This window comes from Eptesicus fuscus, chromosome 16, assembly GCF_027574615.1.
Source record: "Eptesicus fuscus isolate TK198812 chromosome 16, DD_ASM_mEF_20220401, whole genome shotgun sequence".
NCBI lineage: Eukaryota > Metazoa > Chordata > Mammalia > Chiroptera > Vespertilionidae > Eptesicus > Eptesicus fuscus.
The window spans coordinates 55804130-55823154 of NC_072488.1; the positions used below are offsets into that span (position 1 = coordinate 55804130).

A 19025-nucleotide genomic window follows, 5' to 3' on the forward strand; every position below is an offset into this window, starting at 1 on the left:
ATCAATCAAGAACTCTGCCTACACAAAGGGGAAGAGGCAGAAACCACTTTTTCATTAAAAACCTCTTTGTTTTCATAATTTATTAATTCAAAATAAATTTCGTAACAAATTTTATTTCACAGTAAACTTTTGACTATATACATGTACAACTTCAGTTTAAAATTATATTCAAATCTAAACATGTCACTAACCTAACAAGAGCCACCATTATTCATGTACCAATAAAAATAAACTGACAACGAAAGTGTGACATTATATCAATGGAAAAAGACACTCCAACCTTAGAGATGTTAATTACAAAACCGTACCTCAGAATTAATGACATATAATAACTAAAACTGTTTATTTCCCCCACATTTTTAAATAATATAAAGGAGGGTTGCACATTTCACAGGAACCAACACCACCTTGAGGTGAGCTGGACAACTTGTCCCTCCCTATTCAACATGCACCTTCTCTCCTCTCAGCCCTCTTAAATCGGTCCTTTCCTTGCCGATGTCACGTTTCCACCTCTCTCACACCGGCTTCCTGCTGTGTGCTGTCAACAGGAGCGGAGAGGCAGTGAACGCAGCCTTCAGTGAAGAGGGCTGAGCAGAGGTGGACTCCGACGATGAATGTAGGTTTCATTCTTGGCTCACATTTATCATCTTGCCTTTGGCTGCAGATAACAGAGAACTCAAATCAAAAAGGGCCAAACAGTAAAAAATAAAAAATAAAAAATTGTGCATATATAATTTCACGTGGTATATATAACACGCAAGCTGAAGGTCGGCTCTCTCCTCCCTCAGGCTGGTGAATTCCATGGCTCAGCTATTGAGGACCCAACTTCTTCCCAGATTTCTCCTGTCAACCTCAGCTGGTTTGCTAGCTCCCCCTGAAGTCCTGAGACAGCTGCTTCCGCTCTGGGTGTCATATTCAGACATGGCAATGTCTAGCCTCTTCCTGTGTATCTCAAGAGATGATCACTTTCCCAGAAGTATACCAGAGGATCTGTATTCCTATTTCAAGCCTAAACCAACTGCTGGCAAAAAGAGTGGCACTTCTAATATTTGTTGAGGCCAATGTTTTTCAACCTTGTCTGTGCTTCAGAATCACCTGGAAGCTACTGAAAATCTCATGTCTGCAACCCAGGCCCCAATACCAGATCAGAATTTCAGGGAGTGAGCTGCAGGCACCATATGTTTTACAGAGCTTCCTAGGTGATCCCAATGTGACGCCAAGGTGGAAATCACAACTCCAGACCCTGTGGCTACACCCTAAGGGTTGGGGCCAGGGCCGTCCTGCACAACGCACAGACTAGCCATGGACGAGGGAGGGACACCTCAGCGAAACTGGAATTCTGTTAGGAAGGGGAGCACACATGCGTGATGGTACACAACTAAGAACAGGAGCCAGGTGACCTTCTTACAGACACGGTTTCCTCATCTGTAAATAGCAAAACTGGATTTCACTACCACAATCCCTGTGACAGGTATTAAGGAGGACTTCATGTGTATGGTCCTAGCATTCCTTCAGCAGGTGCTTATCCTGAGACACTCTGATCCCACTGAACCTGTGTGGTGTTGGTGCTTCTAACCAGCAGTCTGAGCTCCCATTACTCAAACCAGATCATCCAATCACAGCATTTCGACTTCTACAAGCAATTTTGTAAGAAATCCATAACCATAACCCCCCAATGGTTATGCTTATCAGAAACTAGTCAGTGAACCGAGACAACTGTGCAGGAAGTCAGGAAATCTAGGAAGTCAGGGACAAGTCACTTAACATCTCTGGTCAACTTCCTCTAGTTGGAATTCCTCTAGTACTGCAACTAGATCAAGTCAAAACACCAAAAAGCTACATACTTGACTTATCTTACAAACTGACAAAAGTTGAGTTTTACTGTTGTGGCGTTTAGTGAGTGATCACAAAAAATTTATACGACACCTGTCACACAGGATCTTAGAAATGAAAATGCTGTCCATTCTATTCAGTGAATTCCATAATGAAGACTTACATTAAGAACTGTTTTTATGAAATTATAATTAGAAGTTTTTCATCCTACCTTTCTGATAATAAAAGATAAATAAACTGTTCATCCTTTTTGTTTTGGCTATAAAAAAGAGCAGATATAAATTTAATTCAGCCATGATAACCATGCTGGCCACATACGAGTAAATCCATATACAGCTTTTTCCTCACAGCTTTCTTACTTATATTTCCTCTGATCCGCATTCTTTAACCAACTATGGTTTCATTATACGTGTGCTTGTTTGGAGCTGCAGGGGTCAGTGAGATTTAGTTCCCAGGAGGAAACCAAGGGGAGCAAAGTGGAACAAAGGGCAGCAGGAACTAAAAGTAGGCTGAGATGGCGAGACTACAGAGAACATAAAACCAGGCAGACAAGCAGATCCCGACTTAGGGCATTACACAGTGGAGGCGCAGCTGAAGCAGTGCACTGGGAAATCTGCCCTCTAAGGAAAAGAAAGTGGAAATAGAGGCAGATCGGTTGGAAAGGGCTGCAATAACACAACTGTAAGAAAAGCTAGAAATTATGTGATGGTCAAATGAATATTAAAAATATATGCAAGGGTAAAAAATATGGTGATAGATGGAGATCTGACTTTGGGTGTTAAACACACAATGCAATATAGAGATGATGTATTATAGGGTTGTACACCTGAAACCTACATAATTTTATTAACCAATGTCACCTCATTAAATTTAATTTAAAAATAATAAAAGTATTATAAAAAATTTTTAAATAAAGTTTTCTGTAAAACAAACAAACAAATAAATAAATGCAAACAAATTTCCAGTTGCAATGCAGAATCTGAAACCACATCAAGGAATGATCTACACTGTTACATGAAAATACATTAGTCTGTATTGCAGGTTGGATGGGTGTTTTGCCCATGCATAACTTTGTAATGTCATGCATTGTTTATCTGGAAAATGTTAGTTTACTAATTTATGCAGATCTTTCAAATGTTCTACTATATAGTATTTTAAAAATCACATTCTTTAATATTACCAACCAACTTCACCAAAAGAATGTTTAAATACAGAAAAGCTTGCAAAAGTTTAGAGGCAGATAAAATGTTCTGAAATTGTCCTTTGTGCTCAAAAGCCAGAATTTTACCATTGAAAACAAATATTTTCAGTTGTTTTCCTTGAAGTGACAGGGTCACTCCATTCATTTGTGTAAAAGTGCCTGCCAAACCGCCACATCTGAAGAAACCAGTTGGCCCCCACAGTTGTTCTTTGAAGTAAAGAGTATTCATAAAGACATGCAGTTGATTCAGCTTGAACTCAGATAATAGCACAAGTGCTCTTCCTCAAAATACCACTTAGTGTGTAAATGTAAATATGTGATAATATCTTTCCATTTTGCTAGACATGATAATGAAAGACAAGCACTCAAGAACTGAAGTTTAATAGCATGAATACTTTTTACTGCCTCATCAAGGGCATTCATAAATGAAACTGGAGCCCAATGCAGATGTTTCCAGAGAACCTTCTTCAACTTTTAGAAACTAGACAGTCCCATTGGACATTTCTAGTGGAAATGCCTCTACTGTTTGCCCATTAAGTACAATGTTGACTTTCTTACTAAGTGTAAGATTATATCATGTTAAGAAAACATCCATCCAATGATCTCATATGTAGAAAATTTACTTAAAGATTCCACAGAAAAGTTAGAATAAACAAATTCAACAAAATAGTAGAATACACAGTCAACAAACAAATATCTGTAACATTTCTATACAATGATGGTAAACAATTTGAAAAGGAAATTAAGAAAATAATTCCATTTACTATATCTCAAAAGAATTAAAATACTTAGGAATTAACTTGACCAAAAGGGGAAAAGCTGTACAGTGAAAACTCTGAAACATTGCTGAAGGAATTTAAAGAAGAAATAAATAAATGGAAAGACCCCCATGTTCATTAGTTAAAAGACTTAATATTATTAAGTTGTCAATACTATACAGTGACCTACAGATTCAATGCAATCCCTACCAAAATCAAAATGACTTTTTTTTTTTACAGAGAGAGAGAGAAATCCACCCTAAAATTTGTATGAAATCTTAAGGGGTCCCAATTAACCAAAACAAAGTTGAAAAAGAACAAAGACCAATGGAATAGAATACAGAGCCTAGAAATAAATATTAGCATATCTCAACAAGAAGCCAAGATCATTCAATGAGGAAAGAACAGTGCTTTCAACAAATGGTGCTGGGAAAACTGGATATCCATATGCAAAACAATGAGGTTTGGCCCTTACCTAATATCATATACAAAATTAACAAAAAATGGATCAAAGACCTAAACATAAGAGCTAGAGCTACAAAACTCTTACAAGAAAACATAGGATAAAAGCTTAATGACACTGGATTGACAGTGATTTCTTAAATATGACACCAAAGGCACAAAAAAGTAAAAACAAACAAATTGGTCTTCATAAAAATTTTAAAATCTTATGCATCAAAGGACACTATCAACAGAGTGAAGAGGCAACCCACAGAATGGGAGAAAATATTTGCAAATGATATACTGTATATCATAAGTGATTAATATCCAGAATATAGAAAATTCCGAAAACTTAACTATAAAAACAAACACCCAATTCAAAAATGGGCAAAAAACTTCAATAGTCATTTCTCTGAAGAAGATAAACACATGGCCAATAAGCACATGAAAAGATGCTCAACATCACTGATCATTAAGGAAATGCAATTCAAAACTACAAGATACCACCTCACCAAAAAAACAAACAACAACAACAAAGTAAGTGTTGGTGTGGATGTGGAGAAAATGGAATCCTATGTATTCTTGCTGGGAATGTAAACTGGTACAGCTGGTGGGGAAAACAGTATGGTGGTTCCTCAAAAAATTAAAAACAGAATTACCATATGATCTAGCAATTCTACTTCTGGGTATATATTCAGAATTGAAAATATGATTTCAAAAAGATATTTGTATACCCATGTCCATAACAGCATTATTCACAATAGTTAAAACATGAAAGAAACTCAAGTGACCATCAACAGATGAATGGATAAAATGTGGTATATACATACAATGGAATATTATTCAGCCTTACCATTAAATAAATGATTAGCTGCACTTCTTCCTTTCTCCCTATAGCCATAGCCACACTCTTTTTTGTGTAATATGGCAGTTCCTCCCACACAGAAAGAAAGTATAAAAAAAAGAATGTACTTCCTATTCCTTGACTTTGGGCTTGGACATGTGACTGACTTTGGCCAATGGTTGTATGTAAATGTGATGCAAACAGGACCTCTTGAGCTGCTAGGAAAAGAACATGCCCAGCCAGCCTACTGGTCCCAGGAAGACAAATGTGGGGCAGAGCCATCTCAGTGGACCTGCTACATAAGTACAGCCAACCCAACCATCTGCAGCTGCAGGAAAAAGAAATTTTTATTTTTACCTGGTATGGAGAGTTTGTGGTAGTTTGTTAAACATCATTATTGTGGCAAATGTTGACTGATATAATTTCAGTTGAAGGAATCTACACTAATAAAAGAGAAAGATGCAAATTGGCCATACCTCTGCAATGCCCACCAGCCAATCAGGAGTGAGTATGCAAATTAACCTGACAAAGATGACGAGTTAATTTGCCTACACGGGCACCGAGCAGCCTGGGTCCCAGGAACATCCTCACAACCCAGACCGCTCCAAGACTGTATGTCCACATGTAGGCCCTGAGCGGCCGGGGTCCCAGAACGCCAGGAGTGGCCTACGGGCGCCAGCACCAAGTGGTCCCCGGGATGAGCAGCCTGGGGCGCCAAGCAGGCTGGGTCCCGGGACAAGCGGCCGGGGGCACCAAGTGCAAACAGGCACGGGGCGGGGCAGGGCGCTTGTGAGTGTGCATGCGCCAAGCAGCCTGGGTCCATGCCCCCAGCCTGGCAGACACAGCGAACGCAGGGCCACCGGACTTGGGGGTGTGCCCTCGGCAGCTGGGGTCATGCCCCTAGCCCAGTTGACACAACGCAGAGGATCCTCTGGGCATGGGCTGCAGAGGAAATACCTTTTTTAAAAAAAAAATATGTTTTATTGATTTTTTACAGGGAAGAGGGGAGAGGGATAGACTGTCAGAAACATTGATGAGAGAGAAACATCGACCAGCTGCCTCCTGCACACTCCCCACTGGGGATGTGCCCCAACCAAGGTACATGCCCTTAACAGGAATCAAACCTGGGACCCTTCAGTCTGCAGGCTGAGGCTCTATACACTGAGCCAAACCAGTTTGAGCGTAAACACCTTTTCTGACTGCTCACTGGCTAAGCTCCCTGTACGCCGCCACTTGCAGTGTTCTTGGTAACTTGGGATAATAAGAATCCAAGAAGGTGATCTAGGGTTTATTTCACCACACTCCTGGAGGAAAAAACCAAGGTCTGCTGCTGGAGGGGCTAAGAAATGTCATATCCTGCCCTAGTCAGTTTGGCTCAGTGGATAGAGCCTCGGCCTGCCCACCGCAGGGTCCAGGTTCGATTCTGATCAAGGGCATGTACCTAGGTTGCAGGCTTCTCACTGGCTGGGCCCAAGTCAGGGCTCATGCAGGAGGCAACCAATCAAAGTGTCCCTCTCATACTGATGTTTCTCTCTGTCTCTCCCTCTCTCTCTTTTCCACACTCTCTAAAAATCAATGGAAACATATCCTCAGGTGAGGATAAAAAAAAAAAAAAAAAAGAAAGAAATGTCATATCCTATGAAAGACATATCTTGAAAATGCCTAAAGAAAGTTGTCATTTTTTCATGGTGAAGGGACTGGAGTCTGTGTTGATGAAAACACCTTGGTGGCTGCGGTGGCTGGCAGTGGCTGCAGCCGCGGGGTGATGGAGCTGGCGCCTTCCTCTGATCCGCCCAGTTGCCTCCCACAGAGGGAGGCCAGACTGCAGCTTAGGTCCACTCCCCACTTGGGGAGCGGGCCTAAGCTGTCAGTAGGACATTCCCTGAGGGCTCCCAGTCTGTGAGACGAGGCAGGCTGGGCTAAGGGACCTCCCCCAAATGCACGAATTTTGTGCACCGGGCCCCTAGTTAAAATATAAAGGTAAAAAGTAAAACTTTAAAAAATATTCAAGTATTTTAAAGCTTCATGATTGGGAAGGATTTCTTAAATAAGATACAAAACACAAAACATACCATAAGAAAAAAATTGCCAAAGTAAGTTATTCTGCTCATTGAGATATCTCAAAAAAAGTGAAAAGACATCCCACAAAATGGAAAAAAACCTGCCATGCATACCTCACAAAGGATTATACCAGGAATATATAAAACCAATTTATAGAGGACAATCAGCCCAATAAGCAAAAGACATTAACAGGCATTCCACCAAATGAGACACTCAAAAACCAGTAAACATCAGAAAGAATGTGAACTTCATGAAAATAGAGCTATGGGTCCTAGCCAGTTTGGCTCAGTGGAAAGAGCATCAGCCTGGGGACTGAGGGGCCTGGTTTCAATTATGGTCAAGGACATATGCCTGGGTGGCAGGCTCGATCCCCAGTAGGGAGTGTGCAGGAGGCAGCCGATCAATGATTCTCTCTCATCATTGATGTTTCTATCTTTCTCTCCCTCTCCCTTCCTCTCTGAAATCAATAAAAATATATTAAAAATAAGTACATAAAATAAAGCTATGGACACCATTTTCCCACCTACTAAATTGGTAAAAAAAAGTAAAGACTTAATAAAACCAAGTATTGTTGGCAAGTGGATCAACAGCTCTTTAAGAATTGGTGAGAGTACAAACTGTTACAAGCACTTTACAGAAGATTGGTATCATCTTAAATATTAAGATGATGCAACAATTCTATTCCTTAGTATACACCCAGGATAACTCACACACTTTTATATCAGGAGACATGAACATGATTATTTGTAGTAACAGTTTGTATTTAAAAACCTGAAAATAACCTCAGTGTCCATCAATAGAAAAACTAAATAAACTATAACATATTCAATGATTGAAATACTATGTAGGAGTAAAAGTGAATGAATGACAGCTGCATGCGTCTACATAAATCTTAGAAGGATAACGTTGAGTGAAACAGCAAGTTACCAATTAATACAGAGGATGATAGTATTTAAATAAAACACAAGCACAACTAAATATACTATTTAGTGAACCATGTACCTTTGGTAAATTTATAAAGAAACAGAGGAAGAAAATAAAAATATAAAAGATAGTGACAAACCCAGGGGAGGAAGCAGGTCCATGGAGACCCATAATATACAGCGTAATACTCTTTAACAGCTGATTTCTATTACATTTTAAAAATAAACACTGCCTTTATAATTTTTCAAGGCGTGCATACATTTTTTGGGACACCCTATATACCTATGCATATGTACCAAATATTTTATAATTTTTTTAGTTGGGGAGGAAAGAGAAAATTACTTCTATTTGAGAAAAAGTCCTGTTTCCATGCCAACTTCTAGAGATGTTTCAGAAAAAAAAAATGTATTAAATCCTAATTTTACCTTATTTTAATGTTTTTTATCTTCATGATGACTTCTTTTCAGTTTCTAAAACCTAATATGAAAAAAACAATTATTTTTATGCATATCACATATATCATAATTCTTGTAATTTTTCTCATGATCCAATAATATTCATCCTAGTAATCATCTAATATTGACTGTAAGAGAAACTGAAAAACAAATTTTACATGTCATTTTACCATACATATTTCATACTAATAAGCAAACAAATATTTGGTATGACTTCTAATTCTAGAGTAACCCTTCAGATTTTACAATCTAAAAATATCTAGAAACTGGAGGCCTGGTGCATTAAATTTGTGCACGGGGTGGAAGGGTGTCCCTCAGCTCGGCCTGCATCCTCTCCAATCCATGATCCCTCTCGAAATCCAAAACCACTCCTAACTGCTCACCTGCCTGTCTGCCTGATGCCTCTAACTGCTCCCCTGCCAGCCTGATGGCCCTAATTGCTCTCCCCTGCCAGCCTGATCCTCCTAACTGCTCTCCCCTCCTGGCCTGATCCCCCTAACTGCTCTCCCCTGTCGGCCTGATCGCCCTAACTGCCTATCTGCTCTCCCCTCCTGGCCTGATCGCCCTAACTGCCTATTTGCTCTCCCCTCCTGGCATGATCCCCCTAACTGCCTATCTGTTCTCCCTTCCTCTCCAGATCCCTGGAGCAGGCAAGCTGAGAGCTCTCTGCTGCAGCCCCGCCCCCATCCTGATTGGTCATTACATGATGGCATCCCAGCCGATTTGCATATTCCTTGATTATTAGTATAGATAAGCACCTTTGAGTTTCTAACATTTGCATGTGCTCAGAACAACTCCTGTCACAATATGGTATGGCTTGGTTTTAAAATAATCTTTTGTTTTCACTTATATGTCAATTTAATTTTACAGACTTGCTCCAAATAACACATGGGAAATGATAGAATATAATGACTATTATTTTTCAATTATCCTTTCTCATAGACTGAAAGAATATTTAAATAAAAGGCTTGAAATAGCTAGAATATTCTGTGATGTGACTCTAAAATGTTTATAAACCAATCAATGATCCTTAACTTTCCTTCCAAGAGTGTAATAGGAATACCTTTCTCCTATTTGCTATTTCCTTTCTTAGCTTAGCTATTAACATTTCTAATTGCATTCAAGGTTCTAAGAATACTCAAATTTATAACAGCAATGAGTGTAAATTTTCCTGTAAGCTACAAGGACAAATATAAAAATGAATAATACTCTAAGCTGAAGTAAATTCTTAGATTATTAGTGCTAATATATGCCATTTGCTAACCTATGAAGCATGTTCCTTCAAGAACAACAGCTTTTCAAATTTTCACCCTTAGTGGAAACATATTCTTTAAAAAACAACAAAAGATGACTAAAACTGTACTTACTTTAGCCAACAGTTCCTGTGTTTCAGCAGTGAGAGGAGCATGGGAAAACTTGCAGCTCTCGCCCTGATAGCATTTTGCTCCTGTGTGGTAAAACTTGCAAGGATATTCATGTATCCCAAATGTTAAGGAAGAGAACAATCTTAATCCAACTAAACCAATTTGTTATTCACTTAATGATTTTATTTTTCCTACTTAAAGAACCTTCTGACTAGCAGAAACATCTAATTCCCCATATAAAATTCTCCATTTAAGACAATAAATTATTAGTTGGGTTACATGAAAAAAATCTAACTTTAGGATGATTACATAAATCAAGTTTATTAGCTATCACAGGACATTTTCTGCTTCATACCCACTCTTCTAATAGACAACAGATATGTTTCATTGATATAAGAAAGAGGTGTGGCTCTAGCCCGTTAGCTCAACTGGTTAGAGCATCATCCTGATACACCAAGGTTACGGGTTTGATCCCTAGTCAGAGCACATTCAAGAATCAGCCCGTGAATGCATAAATAAATGGAACAACAAATCGAAGTTTTTCTATCTTCTCTCACTCTCTCCTCCCCTCTCTCTTTAAAATCAATAAAATTTAAAAAGAAAAGAGATGTGTATTTTAAATACCCTGAGAAGTGTGATTATTTTTAAAACATTCTTTTGGGGTAGAGAAATTAAAGTCAATGACAATGGTATGTCTTAACAAATCTGAATCTTTCATGTATAAGAATCAATTTATACAATGTCAACATTGTTTCCCAGGAAAAGAATCTCAAGTCAGAATTTGTGATTTCCTGTACTGAATGACTAAAAGTAACCAAAGATGCTATTACCTTAAAATGTTCATGTTTTTACAACATGTCTGTACCCTGTGCTCTGAAGTGAGGGTTAGCTTCAAATCAAGGAACAGTTATTCCCTACAGAATACAAAATATACAGAAACAAGCATTCCCAAATAATGCAGTCCTGCCTCTTGTTAGATTCAGGGAGTGAATGTCACAACAGAAATTCTCACAAAGTCTTTCTGGACTTAAACAGGTCTCACAAACCTACTATACTTCATCTGAGAGACTTTCTAAGGAATCCCTCTTTTCTTACGTGAAATAAAAAAATCTGTATACAACTGAATCACTTCAATACTGAGTTGGGCTTAGATAATAAAGCTTCGCCATAGCTAAGACACTGGTTCCATTCAAAACTGTACATATTTTAAATGTTCACATAAGAATTTATGAAGAGTAAAGTTATAAAATCTTGTAATAAAGGATATTATGCAAATACAGACAGTTTTCACCTTTGGTGCAATATCCTTGTACATAAAATTTACACATTTCCTTTTTCTTCTCTATTTCTGCATCGTGATCAAATTTACACTCGTCTCCCTGGGCCAAAGAAGGAACAAGGAAAAGAAATTATTTCTCACAGTTAACTCATTACAATTCCTACTAAACTTCAGATAAACAAATAATTTCAGAAGAAAATAGAAGCCGTATGGTCCAATTCTTAATGAGTTATCATATTTATCTACTTAAAATTTTAAGGCCTAAACATTTGTAATACAAAACATTTTTTTAAATTACTTCTCTTAAACTTAAAAGAGTATTTCAGTAAAATTTTCTAAGTGAACCTTTTCCAGGAGGAAACAGGAATGCTTTTAATAGAAATAAGAGTCAATCTTAGTACATTTTTGCCACACCTTCCATTTTAGTACATTTTTGCTTACACATTTTTTGTACCTTAATACATTTCCTTTCAATGTAATATTTACAAACTTGCTTTCCCTTTCGCTTCACTGTGTGTTGGTTGATGAACCCCTGATTCATTTGAATGTGCTTCTCTTTAGGGTTACCATCCTTTGAAAACAAAAACAAAAAACTAAATGTGAAAAACAGGAAATGAAATCTCTTATTCCTTTGCAAATTATTTTAAAACACATACAAAACATTAGAAAGTGATTTTTCTAAATTGACCTTCACATATAAGATCTGGACTTTTGTACACCAGTTGAAAAATGAATGTTTTGCCAGTCTCAACAGCATTCTATCATTCAACATTAGTAAACATACAATTTAAATATTTTATTGTACTTTGCCCTTACTTTTTTAAATGAATAAAAAAAAAAATAAAATTGCTACTACTTGTGATAGAAAGCGAGGTCTAAGAACACAGCTCTTTATTTTTACTTTTTATAATATTTTTTATTGATTTCAGAGAGGAAGGGAGAAGGAGAAACAGTAACATCAATGATGAGAAACATTGATCAGCTGCCTCCTGTACGCCCCCTACTGGGGATCGGGCCCACAACATGGGCATGTGCCCTGACCAGGAATCAAGCCTTGACCTCCTGGTTCATAGGTCGACGCTCAACCAGTGAGCCACACGAGTCAGGCAAGAACAAGGCTCTTTAGAACAATGGAGACAAAACTGGAAATCATAAAAACTGAAAGCAGTGTAATGTTTCATTTCAATGAGATGCTCTCTGGGTGTGAGCTAAGTATACTAACCAGCTCAAATGAACAAATGTAGCCCAACTTGAGTGGCTCATTTGGTTAAGTGTTGGCCTGTGCACCAAAAGGTCTGAGGTCAAGGCACATACCTGGGTTGAGACTGTGATCCTCGGGGAACATAAGGAAGCTAACCGATCGGTTAATGTTTCTCTCTCTCTCCCTTCCTTTCTCTAAGCATGTCCTCAGGTGAGGATAAAAAAAAAAGAACAAATGTAACTAGAACTAGAACTATCCCCTCAAAGATGGTGATAAAGGTATAAAAAAAGGGGATCTCATAATACATTTTAGCTCTTTAGAAGCATAAACCACTATTAGTGTGTTAACTTGTAACACAGCTACTACTTCTGAACATCAATTTTCTCAATAGTTTGGGAAATACAAAGAAGGAAGCTGGCTGTACATAAAATTTACTGTTTATATGTCTGCTTCATAATAATGTCAAATTTCCACTGAGCACTATCAAATAAATATGTCTTATAAATATGTCAGTTTAAATCTTTGGTTCTCTTTGGTTATGTTGTTAAATTGTAACATATATACTAGATTTGTTTCTCGTATAGAATAGCTATCAGCTTTGGATGAATAACCTTTCAAGTCAATGTAAACCAAATAAAACCAAATACTTCTGGGGGGGTCAAAACACAAAGTGCCAGCGCTGGTCTGGCCCTGGGTGACCATGGCAGTCACCTGAACCCCAGGCCTGATTCCTCATTTGTAAAATATGGGGGCAGAGCAAGATTGTATGTAAATATACAATTTAGTATTTCTAGTGATTTGGCACATGTCCCTGTGGCCAAACCTGATAAAAATGGTTGCCACCAGTTTGGAAACCCTCAGAAAAGCCAAGTCCAGAATAATCACTTATTGTCCCACGCTGATTACATGTACAGAACTTCCACAAACAAAATCAAACTAAGAGGAGGGTAGGGGTGAGTGGTAAGGCCAATGCTTAGATATATTCATTTTTAATTTCCAGAGGGAGTCAAGACCCAGTAGACCAAGGACTGCAACTGCAGAAACTTTATAAGACTCTGTGGCCTTTGAAATATGCTCATGATTATTGTATTTTCTCCCTGTTACCCGTCTGTCTGTCCATATACACTGACAGCACAACACGCAAAAATCAAGTCAATGTAAACAAATGAAGGGAATACTGATGTGTATGTATGCGTGGAAACGGTGCAGCACGAGGGCTTAAAGGGGGTGCTGGCAGCTCCTGTGTGAGCAAGAACATGTACCCCACTGTGGTCAGAGATTTCACCACTGATAACCCTCATTTTGTGACTTGACACTGAGGGTAAGGCAGAAATGGTCCTTGTACCTATCCCTACCTGTTCCTTGTACCTGTTCCTCAATGAGGCATTTGATCCCTGGTCTGCAGTGCCAGGCCATTTCCGCTTCATTTTCTTCTGTTTACCATTCTTATGGGCAGCTTTAAAGTTTTTATTGCTTTGTTTAACATCTGAAAACAGGAAATTAATTTTAATGATGATATAAAAGTACAAATAGCAGCCCTGTCTGATATGGCTCAGTTGGTTGAAACGTCGCCCAGTACACCAAAGAGTCTCAGGTTTGATTCCTAGTCAGGGCACATAGCTACATTGCAGGTTCGGTCCCCGGTCTAGCCACAAGCCAGGTCCTTCTGAAGTGTTCAAGGTAGGAGAAATCTAATTAGGAACTGCCATATAACAGTAACAGTAAAACTATAACAGTAAAGCTTTCAAATGTTTAAACTGACTGTGTAGATTCCTATCAGATTTTTCACTGAAAACATTTCATCTAGATTAAACTCATCTATGACCCGTATTAAACAGAAAAGCATTTTAAGGGGGGGAGGCAGTAAATGAGGATCAAGTATTGCATTTATACAATGATACTGTAATAACTATGTATGGGGCCAGATGGGTACTGGACTTATTTATATAACTCACCTTGTAGTTATATAACTGACTAATCACTAAGCTGTACACCTGAAACTAAGATATGTAAAAGGATATATACGTGAAATTAGTCTGACACACCACCATCCCTGACATTGAGTCAATTCATCTTCAGATGACAGCAATACAAACAGGTATATCTTATCCCTTTTACACGCAGAGGCTGGGGTTTAGCATTCTCCCCTTCAAAGTAGTCATGGCCTCTGATAAGCCTCCTGAACTCCCAGCTCCTCCTACAAACTCAGTGAGCATTGTACACTGAGTGGCCAGGTGTTGAAGGGTGTCTCACATCTGGAGCTAAGATCCATAAAAAACAATCATCTTATCATAATACTAGTAGCCCATTTGCAGGAAGAATCCTGCAAGTGGCCGCTGCCGCCCGCCCCGCCCCTCCCCGCCCCGCCCCGCCTGGGCTTTCCCTCTGGCAGCCACCTTGCTTTCCGCTTTTCCTCCCGCTTCCTTCTAAGTTGTCTTCAGTCTTCACTCCTCCCTCCCTCAGTGTATGCAAATTAACCGCCATCTTTGTTGGGTAATTTGCATACTCACCCTGATTGGCTGGTGGGTGTGGCTTTGGGCTGGTGGGCGTGGCTTGGGCGTAGAGAGGGTGCGGTCAATTTGCATATTACTATTTTATTAGGTAGTATGCAGGAGAACCCCCACCGCCCAAGTCATGGACAAAGTGATTGTTCCTCTAGATAGACTTTAAATGATAAAATGTTTTATCTTTACCTTTCTGTGTACACATTGCTTCTTCTTTCTTCAAGGATTCTTTATGAGACAATAAGGACTGAGCAGCATTTGCCATTTCTTTGGCTCGTATATACTGTTGAAGCTCTTTAGCAAAAGTATCTTCTGGTTCCTCATTGCAGATATTATCAGTGTATATATCATAGTCCTTACTTCTTGATTTTCTATGTAGCAAATTCTTTGGTGATGTTGTAGAGTTTCCAAAGTGCCTAAACTAAGTAAAAATTAAAATTTCAATTTAAAAATCCTAGCATGATTCAAAACCCATGAAGAAACAATGACTGGCCATAAACTGATCATTGCTGAGGTTAGGTGATGGATACATGGGGGATCGTATACTATTCTTTCCACTCTCAGGTATTTGAAATTTCCCAGAGTTAAAAAACAAACAAAAACAAAACAAAAAAACAACAACAAATACCCAGCATGACACAGCCATCCTTAAAGATAATTTGAGGGAAGATTCTGAATTTGGTATACTCCATGTACTCTGCTGAATTAAAAGAGTAAATCCCCAAATCTTAACTTTTTGATTTAAAAAAAAAAAATTGCCCAGCTGCTGTGGCTCAATGTTTGAACATTGAACCAGGAGGTCAGAGTTCGATTCTTGGTCAGGGCACATGCCTGGGTTGCAGGCTCGATCCCCAGTAGGAGGCGTACAGGAGGCAGCTGATCAATGATTCTCTCTCATCATTTCTATCTCTATCTCTTTCTCTCTTCCTCTCTGAAATCAATAAAAAAATATATATTTTTTAAAAAAGCAGAGAATTCTTATATTAAAAAGTTACAGTATTATAGTTTACATTTTATTTCTCCCTTGATATTGACTATACTTTCAAATGGTTTAATTCAGTGACTTACGATTTCATAAAAGTAAATTGTAATGGTCTAATTAAAAATGCGCTACACTAACATATATCATAGTTAGCAAAGCCTATTCTTTTTCCAATTTAGAGGTTTGCCAACTGTAAGCCTAGAAAATGAATTTGCTTCTGCTTGAAGAATCCAAACAAACTGAGAAAGTTTCCTAACCTGACAAGGGCTTTGATGCACACTTTCTCTTCATTACACCAGACAAGACTACCAACCAATCCAACAGTCTTCAGGCCACCAAGTTCTTCATCTCCACATCCTCAAGAAAGAGCACCCTTTTCCAACTAACACCATACAAAAAACTTATAAACAGAACTTCTGGTCAGGAATTGGCAAACACTGGCCTGGCTTCCTGTTTTTGTAAATAAAGTTTTGCTGGAACACAGGCACACCCATTCATTTATCATCTATAATCTATGGCTGCTTAGTTGTGGCAGAGACAATATGGCTCACGAAGTCAAAAAGATGCACTATCTGGTCCGTTATAAAAAAGTTGGCTGACTCTTGTAATGATTGTGTTTACCTTGGTTCTGTTCTTTAACTTTTATTTAGAGAATGAAAAAATCATTCAATATGCCATAGCTCCCAAGTTCAGCTTAGTCAAACACACAGAGATAAAATTCCATTCAGTGTATGTGAATCAATATTACAATAATCCAAATGAGTGACTAAATGCCCCCTTTGCACAAAACATGCAGGCCTACAGTACTGCAGCAGACCCCTTTTATTGCAAGTAATAACATATATGATTTTCTTGTATTAAAGAAGAAGATGAGATGACTTAGCAGTATAAATAAAACCAGGACAATGGCAATGGTAATGGCCCAATTAAAAATGTACTACACTAAGATATATCATAGCTACCAAAGCCTATCCTTGTTCCCATAATTCACAGCGTTGGTGACAGAGGAAGTTGCAGTCATGATGACAAGAAGAAAGACCTGCCCGGTTCTCTTTAATCAGGTTAACTTTACTTTCAGGAATGCTTTTCTAACTGCTGCTGGAGCTGTTCTGAAACGACAGCTGCAAACATAGGTACCCACTGTAGCAGAAGCCCAGGGCTGGCAGCTGCCCGTGGAGAGCTTATTTTAGTTATATTAGAGATGAGTATTACTAGTTGATATGATTCTTTTCAGAGGGCAATGAAATAACACAAAATACAAATGATTGCCTTAATACTTTTCTTCACAACTAGCTATAAACTCACTGCTTTGATGTTTGCTGTTCTCTATGTAATACAAACACGACAGTACAACTTTATTTTCCCCTTTTTCTAAAGGAGTCTAATTAAAGCAGTTGTAAGTAAAAAATTTTCCTGCTTTTGATTCAGGATGGTTTACTAAACTAGTATGACTTCCTGACATTCCACAGAAATACAGTACAGAAGGAGGGCATGAGGTACATTCATCAGTAATTGAGAGAATTCAACAAGTTCTTGGCAGATTTCTGATAAACAAAAAGCAAGTTCTAAGCTGGAGGCTCGACTTAGGTTGAGGGTAAGAAATGAGGCCGTAACTGATGACGAATTAAAATTCTACATGGAAATAAACGAAGTTATTATAACAAATTCTCTCTGCCCACCCCTCATCAGAACACAATCCAAGAGAAGTTTACCCTGGGCAAAAAGAGAGGGCTGTTCTCCAAAGAATTTGAATAAAATGCCTGATAAAAGCCAAGACGCCTTAGGTGGGTAATAAGACCTCACAGTAAGTCCTCCACATTCTGGCATTTGGGAACACCTCAGTGCACCATACATTTCAGTGACAGTTATAACTTGACTCGAGGTCTGGTACATGAAATTCGTGCATGAGGTGGGGAGTGGAGGGTCCCTCAGCCCAGCCTGCACCCTCTCACAATCCAGGACTGCTGGGTCCTAACTGCTCGCCTGCCTGCCTGCCTGATCACCCCTAACTGCTCACCTGCCTGCCTGCCTGCCTGATCACCCCTAACTGCTCGCCTCCCTGCCTGATCATCCCTAACCACCTCTGCCTGCCTGCCTGCCTGATCACCCCTAACTGCTCCCCTGCTGACCTGATTGCCCCCTAACTGCTCTCCCATGCCAGCCTGATTGCCCCTAACTGCTCTCCCCTGCTGGTCTGATCGCCCCTAACCGCCTCTGCCTCGGCCCCTGCCACCATGGCTTAGTCTGGAAGGACATCTAGAACAATGTCTGGTCTAATTAGCATATTACCCCTTTATTAGTATAGACAATTTAGTATTTCTAGTAATTTAGCACATGTCCCTGTGGCCAAACCTGATAAAAATGGTTGCCACCAGTTTAGAAGCCCTCAGAAAGGCCGAGTCCAGAGGAGTCACTTATGGTACCACCCTGATTACATATACAGAACTTCTACAAGCAAAATCAAACAAGACCCAGTAGCTCAGGGATTACAACTGCAGAAACTTTATAAGACTCTGTGGCCTTTGAAATATGCTCATGATTATTGTATTTTCTCCCTGTTACCCGTCTGTCTGTCCATATACACTGACAGCACAACACGCAAAAATCAAGTCAATGTAAACAAATGAAGGGAATACTGATGTGTATGTATGCGTGGAAACGGTGCAGCACGAGGGCTTAAAGGGGGTGCTGGCAGCTCCTGTGTGAGCAAGAACATGTACCCCACTGTGGTCAGAGATTTCACCACTGATAACCCTCATTTTGTGACTTGACACTGAGGGTAAGGCAGAAATGGTCCTTGTACCTGTCCCTGTGAGCCACCGTTCCTCAGTGATGCATTTGATCCCTGGTCTGCAGTGCCAGGCCATTTCCGCTTCATTTTCTTCTGTTTACCATTCTTATAGGCAGCTTTAAAGTTTTTATTGCTTTGTTTAACATCTGAAAACAGGAAATTAATTTTAATGATGATATAAAAGTACAAATAGCAGCCCTGTCTGATATGGCTCAGTTGGTTGAAACGTCGCCCAGTACACCAAAGAGTCTCAGGTTTGATTCCTAGTCAGGGCACATAGCTACATTGCAGGTTCGGTCCCTGGTCTAGCCACAAGCCAGGTCCTTCTGAAGTGTTCAGGGTAGGAGGAATCTAATTAGGAACTGCCATATAACAGTAACAGTAAAA

At 39.1% G+C, this 19025-nt stretch overlaps 1 protein-coding gene across 1 annotated transcript in view; it reads right to left on the reverse strand.

The window, feature by feature from the left end:
* ZC3H8 (zinc finger CCCH-type containing 8) overlaps positions 1 to 19025 on the reverse strand; it is a 29377-nt gene continuing 10352 nt past the window's right edge. Inside the window, exons 4-11 of the mRNA XM_054728023.1 lie at positions 18651 to 18784; positions 15055 to 15286; positions 13717 to 13847; positions 11615 to 11731; positions 11147 to 11260; positions 9885 to 9992; positions 8488 to 8539; positions 1 to 658 (exon numbers count right to left, since the gene is read on the reverse strand). Of these exons, the coding sequence (XP_054583998.1) occupies positions 8510 to 8539; positions 9885 to 9992; positions 11147 to 11260; positions 11615 to 11731; positions 13717 to 13847; positions 15055 to 15286; positions 18651 to 18784 (866 nt within the window). The 3' untranslated portion in view covers positions 1 to 658; positions 8488 to 8509. The remainder of the gene's footprint in view (positions 659 to 8487; positions 8540 to 9884; positions 9993 to 11146; positions 11261 to 11614; positions 11732 to 13716; positions 13848 to 15054; positions 15287 to 18650; positions 18785 to 19025) is intronic.